Source organism: Camellia sinensis, chromosome 6, assembly GCF_055761805.1.
Source record: "Camellia sinensis isolate YWXY chromosome 6, ASM5576180v1, whole genome shotgun sequence".
In the NCBI taxonomy this organism is placed as follows: Eukaryota; Viridiplantae; Streptophyta; class Magnoliopsida; order Ericales; family Theaceae; genus Camellia; species Camellia sinensis.
Window position 1 is genome coordinate 137,415,010 of NC_138966.1, and position 8,807 is coordinate 137,423,816.

Here is an 8,807-nt window from a genome sequence, read left to right on the forward strand (position 1 = left end):
AATAGTTTAATGTGCATCGGTAAGCAAAGTCGAATTAAATTTTTTTTTTTTTTTTGGATGTAAAACATACTTTACTATGATTAGTCCTTTCTTCACCCAAAAGGACCAAAAGCAAATTTGTATTAGCTGGGCTATTGACAACCTCACCCCAAAAAGGACGAAGCATGTAAAGGTTTAAACTGAAACCTTTTCTCCTATTGAAGGAAGGAAGGAAGACCTTGAATTGAATTGAAGCATCAGAACAAGGGCACATCGATCTCTTGATAATGCTTGAAGATAATAGAATACATTTACATCATCCCGCCAACCATCTTTGCCACTGATGTAAATTTTGTTAATGGCATTGCTTTCATAGAAAACGACTCTGTTATGTATGGACCAGATAACATCATTCCATACAAATTTTCTTAAGCTTGAAGTTTTGTCATTCTCCCTGTGGTTTATTTGTCCTTTCAATTATATGCTTTAGATTTGTAAATTTTCTTAACTAAGTTTGGATACTCCCAAAAAAGCCAAAAAGCCAAAAAGTTACTCAAAAAGTTAAAAAGTTAACACTATTCACCAAAAGTCAACAATTACGGCTGCACAACTCCCAATTCAAATTTTTCCCTACAAATCAATTTTTACAATTTTTTATTACACATTTTTCAATAAAAAGTCAAAAAGTTAACCCAAACATCCATATTTTCAACTTCAATTTTTTAGTCCAAAAAGACAAAAAGTGCACTTACTTAGTCTTCCCAAACTTGGCCTTATTGTTATTTACATGTCGTCTCTAATTATGCATACTCATGTTATATCCACAGCAGCCCCAAAGAAACAAAAACAAAAAAAATCAGAGAGTGAGAGAGCATATAAGAAATAGCAAACATATTCTATGAAATAAAGATTTTTTTAGTTTACTTTGCATTAAGATAAACATTCATAAAAGTGGCATACATATAGCGAGTGTGTCATCACAGAGAACATAGGAATGACTTGAAGGCACTGGATAGAGTAGAGAGAGGCCAAAAACAGGCATAGGTAAACAAAATATATGACACATTATGAGTGACACATGATACATACTTTTACACATGACACAATCTCTTTCCGCGGCTTTTTGTGTGATGACATGCCCCTTTCTCAATGGAGGGATAAGATTTATGCAATGCATGCCTGGTTCACTGCTGAACTCCTCCCGCATGGAGCCTCCATGCCAACTGTTATTGATAAATTTGTGGCTAACATAGTAGGGGTTTGCTTAATAATAGTAGAGCATTATTACTCAAAATTATAGTGCTTGTCGACTGTCTCAGAGACATCCCAAGCGCAACTCATTCCTTTCGGGAACTCAACAAAGTCACCGGCACCAATCTCAACTGCCTCGTCACTACCATCAGGGTACACCTTCACCTTTCCCTTGAGCAAATAGCATGTCTCTTTGCTACTGTATGTCCATGGGAATTTGCTTGGAGGGCATCCCCACCTATGCATTCATTCAAATACACAAGAAAGAAGGAACATTCAAAATCTCTCACTACCATATAGAAAGGTGAACTTGTTAAGCAGCAGCAACGGGAGATAAATGCACATTCTTAAAATTTTTAAGTATGACTCTTTAGTTAGCAATCTAAAACTTACATACATTGAATGTCCTCCTATATTGCTTTCCACTGTAAGATAAGATTGACAAGTTTTCGGATTTTTATGTCTAGTAAGTTTAATTCCCAGTTCAGTGTGTTAATCCGAGTCCGTATATATGTCAAGAATTAGTAGCCAACAAAAAGTGAAAGGAAGAACCAACCCAATGAAAAATACAAAAGGAAGAGCCAGCTTGCACAAAGATGGTTTTTTTCCTGGAACAATACAGAAAGTCCCATTTTTTATGTTGCATAAAGTCTTTTTGTTCAGAATTGTTGACATTTTTGGAAACAGAAACAAGTCCCATACATATTTTACTTCTTAATTTCTAGTTTGCAAATTTTTTGAAAACACAAGTTTGATAATGAAATCAGATTTCTGTTTTTCGTTTATAGAAAAAAGGAAACATTCTTTCCGATTCATTTGCCAAGAAAACAAAACGACATGCTTGGCAGGCACAGATGTTTACAAAACAAACAAAAAACAAAATAATAAAAGCATGATCGATGATTTCTAGGGTTTTTCTCTTGCAATTATGGAGAAAGTATTGTGCAAAACCTTGGTGTGTGTGAGATTCAATTTCTAGGGTTTTCAATGGTAAACTACTTCAATTTCCAATTGTAATTTATGAACATCATAACCAACAACCAAACATGACATAGAGAAAAAGAGGGTACTAACTTGGGCCAATTTCTAACACCGAGTTGGGTGAGCTTGGATTCAGGAGGGTTCTTTTGAATCTTAATTCCCAATTTCTCAGTAGTTGTTGTTGTTGTGCTCATGTTTTCTGCTCCTGCTGCCCTCACTATCAGTTTCCCTTCCTGGCCTCTGCTCTTCTTGTTGTTCCTCAATTTTGAAACCCTAACCCTAGGAGGAAAGGGAGGAGGACTTGAACTCAAGAAAGATGAGAAAGAGTGTTTGGTTATGGTTTTGGCGTTGTAACAGTTGGGAACAGACTTGTCCACACCACCCACCAGTAATAATGGACTAGTAAGACTTGAAGCCATGGGAAAAATTTATTAATTTGGAAATGCCAAAAATTTTCTGAAATTGAAAATAGGGATGATGGGGATTCAATCCTCTGCTTAGGAAAACCAAAGTTGGTTTGTATGTGGATCTATCTTTAGTCTCTCTCTGTTCTTTGATCCATAACTATTCTCCTCCACTCATTTCTCATCCTCACCATCTGTTCTGTCACTTTGGAGCTACTTTGTTTGGATGGGTGTTAAACAAAATTATTATGTAAAATCAATTTTCTACATATAATTACATTGAATTTTTTTTTAATTTTATTCATATTACATTTAACTAATTTATTATTACTCATAAATAGAAAAATAGTTTTGTTATGTATTTTATAGTGACATGTACATTTTATCTTATTTGTCTTTATATCTTCACATCATTCACATTAATTTCGTTTCACTTCATTATAAAGAACGTCGATATATTTATGCAAAAATTATAAAACTTATATGTTTTCCAAACCAAAAGAAAAGTAGAGAAATTATTCAATGCTCCTTCTTCCCTTCATTTCTTGTCACCCATCAGCCCCTCTCATTCTCTCCTCTAAGATAGGATATGGTGATTAGAAATGGAAAGGAATGGTGAGGGAGTTAGGAAGAAAAGGGCTCGTTTGTGGTAATCAGTGATAAGAAGGGATTGAAATGTAGTGGTTAGAGATGGGAGTGGTTGGGGCTAGTAAAAAGAGTTAGCGAGAATGGACAGGTATAGTAGTAGTGATCGGAGTGAGAAGCGTTGGAGTAGCGGGAGAGCCAGGAAGGAAGTTGGGATAGCTATCGGTGGCGACAATGGTGAGAAAGTTTGAAGTAATGGCTTTGAATGGGATAAAAAGAAATACAATAGAGTTTGAAGATAATTAGAATTTGTCCTTTCTAATAATTTGAATAGAGTTATCATCATTGAAAAAAATTCATACAATGTGAATAGTCAAATAATATTTTTTAAGTTTGATAATGCAATATGGTCAGTGAGGGATGGGTCAAACTAATCCACGTGCTCTACAGGTTTACTGGCCTCTGGCTTCTTGGAGCACCCTTGCAAAAAAAGTCCAATGGGAAGGTGCCAAAACTGGAGTGATTCCTCTTCGTGGACTCTCCAACGATTAAGTTAGACCAGAAGTGATCGAAAAAAAAGAGTGAGTAGAGAGAGAAGAAGAGAAGAAAGAGTATTACTTGTTTTAAAACGTACTTCGGAAGCTTTCTTATATCCCTTACTAATCATTTCCTTGTTTATTCCTAGCTATCTCAGTGGCCGAAAGTTTATCACCTCTTGTTCGTCACCCATGGCTGTTTCATCATGCTTCCTCTTGAGGAGTCTTGTTGCATTTAATGCTTGGCGCGTGGGCTCAATAACCCTGCAAAATCTTTGTCTGATAGGTGGCCAATTCGCTACTTCGACATGTATCTAGTTGTAACTGGGCTTGGGCCACTATGGGTTCCATGTTTGCTGTTGGGCCTATTATGGGCTTAGCCCTCCTAGGTCTAGGCCATGCCTATCAGTAGTCCTCCATTCTCGAACACCGCTTTAGCCCAGCGAAGGGAATAAGAGAAGCGAAAGTAATCCTCCAAGTCAACCTGTAAAGTGAACGACTAGGAAAGGAGGCTGACCAAGAGTGGCTAACCTAAAAGGTAAACGACCAGGGGAGGCGGCCGACCTAGAGTGGCCAAGCAGGGATGACCGACCTGAAAAGTGAATGACTAGGGAAGGCGGCCGACCAAGAGTAGCCGACCTCAAAAAGTGAACGACCAAGGGAAGTGGCCGACCTAGAGTGGCCGAGTTGGGATCTGAAAGGTGAACAACCAGGAGAGGTGGCCGACCTAAAGTAGCCGAGCAGGAATAGTCAACCTGAAAAGTGAATGACCAAGGAAGGTGGCCATCCTAGAGTGGTCGAGCAGAGATGGCCAACTTAAAAGGTGAACGGCCAAGAAAAGTGGCCGACCTATAGTGGCCGAGTAAGGATGGGCGACCTGAATGGTAAACGACTAGGGAAGGCAGCCGACCAAGAGTGACCAACCTGAAAGGTGAATGACCAAGGGAGGTGGTCGAACTAAAGTGGCCGAGCAGGATGGCTGACTTGAAAGGTGAACAACCAAGAGAGATGGCCGACCAACCTGAAAAGTGAACGACTAGGGGAGATGGCCGACCTAAAGTGGCTGAGCAAGGATGGGCGACCTAAAAGGTGAATGACTAGATTGTATTGATAGCACACGGAGCTCGAGGTACGAGGGGCGCACGTGATGATGTGATGTGAAACAGACGTGGAGGAAGGAAAAGAGTTAATGAGTTTGGGGAGATGATCACGACCGTCCACATGGGACGACGTAGGTCGCTGATACGGATTTTGAATCGTTTGGTGGAGGCGAAGGGTTTGGAAAGCGGGGAATTCGAAAGAGTTAGGGTATTTACCCGTTAGGTTCCCTAATTCCCTCCATACTTGGTAATTTTGTTTTCGCACTGGCAAACTTCAACAACGACCCTTGGAAGACAGGCAAACCTTAGGCATTCGGGGTGGTGAGATTTTCATACCTAATTATAAAAAACCAACACATGCCGGACTTCACCCCCTTTGTTGCCCCGAATTTCCCCATTTTCCACATCTGCAAGCTGTTAGCTCTTGCAACCGAAGCAATATACAGAAACGTAAAAAGAATGGCTGAAGAAAATCCTCGACCAACGGTTGCGGATTCTCTAGAAAACAGCGACGGGGTGGTGTTGGCGGAACAGTATCAGGTGGAGAGGATGGTGGAACGGCAGGGAGGTAGACCACCACGTCCCATTCCGTCAACTATGATTTCGGCGACCGAGCCCATCACTCAAGTGGCACCAGACCACTAGTACACAAAAGCGGACAAATCGACACTAACAACGGAGGAGCTAGAAGAGATTCGAAGGAAGTATCAAGTCCCTAAGAACATTGAGCTGAGATTGCCAACGGCGGAGGAGAGAGCCTCTAATACAAGGCCCATGGAGTTTGCCCTTTACAAAGAGGCTTTGCACGGGGGTTTGAGGCTTCCGCTCCTCCAGCTCGCCATCGACGTGCCAAACCGGCTGGAAATGGCACTAGGCTAATTGGTGCCGAACGCTTGGAAGATTCTGTTCTCGAGCGCAAGCGCCTAGCCACGGGCAATCGAATGAGAGAAGATATCGGTGGAATTTGGCGCTAAATTGACGGGGTACGAGAGGAGAAATTTGGCCTTCCTTCTAGCGTCAAATTTCGCGACGTCTGTTCTCTCGCACCCCGTCAATATATTGTCCGCTTTGGTCAGAGTCTTACGGTTTTGTTCCTCCTCGGGAGAAAAGGTCTATTGACAGGTGAAGAGGACCTGTGCGCTTATAAGGTGGAAGTGGGAGTCCCTTCCTAATCCATGTGGGATTGACCTAACAAAGTTTATTCAAAAGCACCACACAATTTCCATGTCAAACCAAAAGAACAAAAAAAGGAACCAAAAAAAAAAAAAGAGTAAGAGAAATTTTCCATGTCATGCTATATGGATATCACTCGCATCTTCATCGTGTTATCTAAATTAATAATAATAATAATAATACACAAAGTACATATTGAGAAAAAATTAGGTACGGATTTTTTTTAAGAATAATATTTTGCAATAAAACCAATAATGTACAATAATTATATATTTTTTTATTATATTTTATTTATCATTATTATATAAACTTACAACACAAAATTCAGTTATAAAATCAGACACAAATTTCTCACGTAAAACCGATACCACATTGATATGATGACACATAATGCCCCACTATCTCTATATCCATCCATCTTATCTGCTACTAGAGTAGAGTGCCAAGTATCAGTGAGTGTTCCACGTCAGCACTATAATCTGCCACGTCATCCAAATAAGCCTATCAGACTCCTGCATCAGATTGCACCTCGTCCATGACAACCAATCAAATCCCAAGCATAATAATCCTACGTGGCACGTCTACATCCACCAGATCAGGCATTTAGTTTCCTCTCCACAAGAGCTCTGTTATTAGTGTACATTATTTTCATCACTTTCATTCATTCACATTATTAATTTTCAAAAGCAAAGGTAGAGCAAAGCAGAGCAATGGCTTCACTGGCAGCATCAACGGCGGCTGCCTCCCTTGGCATGTCAGAAATGCTCGGAAACCCTCTCCGGAGTGGCGTGACGAGATCGGCACCTCCTCCCACCGCGACATCTAGCCCTGCCACCTTCAAGACCGTCGCGCTTTTCTCCAAGAAGAAGGCTGCACCTCCCAAAAAGGCTGTCGTCTCCCCCGTTGATGACGAGCTCGCCAAGTGGTACGGTACGTATAGGACGGACCCATGATTTTAATATAGAGGGGACGAAACATATATATATATATATATATTAGGCTGAGTTGCAAAAGATAATAATCGGAAGACCATCTATTTATTAAAGTAAAATATGGTAAGTTGAACTTAATGTTTTTTGACATTAAAAACATCTTGTATAGAATTGATATTCCGTACAATATCTTTCTCAATAAATATGATAACTAAATTCGTGAACTTTCATTTGTTTTTTCTCTAGTCCTGACTCATAATCGATTAGCTATAAAAAATTAATTTTTTGGGGATTGTATTTTGTTTAATTTTTTATTTTTTACAGTTTGACCTCATGCTTCATAGATATAAAGGAGCAACCATTTAAATTAAAAGAAAAAAAGGGACGATCACTTATATGAGATTTTATTATTATTGAATAAAGGATGATGATGATGATGGATATTGACTAAAAATGATGATGAAAACATTATTGAGCAGGTCCCGACAGAAGAATTTTCTTGCCGGAGGGGCTGTTGGACAGATCAGAAATTCCGGCATACCTCACCGGAGAAGTCCCTGGAGAGTAAGACATATCTATCTTCACCCCCCCTTCTTTGCTTGAGTTTTCTTCATACCTATTATTTATATAATTTATATAAGTAGTAAACTAATTTTGGTTTACTTTTGACAGTTATGGTTACGATCCTTTTGGGCTTAGCAAGAAACCAGATGACTTTGCCAAGTAATTGCTCATGCTCTCTCTCTCTCTCTCTCTCTCTCTCTCTCTCTCTCTCTCTAGTTATATATTGTAAAAATGAATTTCAAATAAAGGATTTGTAGTAATGTGGATTGTTAATTCAGTATATACATATTTGTGTGTGTGTGTTTTATTTTCTACTTAAAAATTAAATAAACAAAAATGGATGGCAGGTACCAAGCATATGAGCTAATTCATGGCAGGTGGGCAATGTTGGGGGCTGCTGGCTTCATCATCCCTGAGGCCTTCAACAAATTTGGTGCTAATTGTGGCCCTGAAGCTGTTTGGTTCAAGGTTCAATTATATATATTTTTTCAATTATATATATGAATTTGAAGATCTCTACATGTACATATTATTACATATGCTATTGCAATTGCTGTTGCTGTTGCTATTACAGACAGGAGCTCTACTCCTAGATGGTAACACACTGAATTACTTTGGAAAGAACATCCCCATTAATCTTATATTCGCTGTCATCGCTGAAGTTGTTCTTGTTGGTGGTGCTGAATACTACAGAATCATCAATGGATTGGTATGTAATTACTTACCTAATTGCATTGCTTAAGAGATAGTTCTCTTACATTGTATCGCTTTTCTTAATGAATTGTACAGAATTTGGAGGACAAGCTTCACCCAGGCGGTCCATTCGATCCATTGGGGCTTGCAAAGGATCCAGACCAGGCTGCAATACTGAAGGTGAAGGAGATCAAGAACGGTAGACTTGCAATGTTTGCAATGCTCGGTTTCTTCATCCAAGCTTATGTAACGGGAGAAGGTCCAGTTGAAAACCTCGCCAAACATCTAAGCGATCCGTTTGCAAACAACTTGCTCACTGTGCTTGCTGGATCTGCTGAAAGAGCTCCTACCCTGTGAATCAATGCATGTGCCTTTGATCTGAGTACTTTTGAATGAACATTATTGTAACTACCAAGTACTTGATTAGACAGACATGTTTCTGAATTCTGATTTAGTTAATCACCTTTGCAATATTGGAGTACTCTTGCAATTCTCAATATTTCTCTCAATTTTGAGGCACTTGACCTTCATCTATTCATATATAATCTTAAAAGCTAACTTTCTAAGTTCACTTTTTTAGTATAGTCGCGTCATTCATAGACTTGCTTA

The 8,807-nt window shown here is 39.3% G+C and overlaps 2 protein-coding genes across 2 annotated transcripts; one reads left to right on the forward strand and one right to left on the reverse strand.

The window, feature by feature from the left end:
- Positions 1 to 873: 873 nt before the first annotated feature.
- Positions 874 to 2,854, reverse strand: LOC114267046 (uncharacterized). The gene is made up of 2 exons (XM_028208032.2): positions 2,305 to 2,854; positions 874 to 1,468 (listed from the first exon to the last, which is right to left on the reverse strand). Exons 1-2 carry the CDS (start codon positions 2,628 to 2,630, stop codon positions 1,264 to 1,266), a joined length of 531 nt encoding a protein of 176 aa, XP_028063833.2. The 5' UTR covers positions 2,631 to 2,854; the 3' UTR covers positions 874 to 1,263.
- Positions 2,855 to 6,630: 3,776 nt separating this feature from the next.
- Positions 6,631 to 8,695, forward strand: LHCB5 (light harvesting complex of photosystem II 5). Its single transcript, XM_028208034.2, has 6 exons — positions 6,631 to 6,939; positions 7,421 to 7,505; positions 7,614 to 7,664; positions 7,853 to 7,973; positions 8,080 to 8,214; positions 8,295 to 8,695. Exons 1-6 carry the CDS (start codon positions 6,720 to 6,722, stop codon positions 8,553 to 8,555), a joined length of 873 nt encoding a protein of 290 aa, XP_028063835.1. The 5' UTR covers positions 6,631 to 6,719; the 3' UTR covers positions 8,556 to 8,695.
- The last annotated feature ends 112 nt before the right edge of the window (positions 8,696 to 8,807 follow it).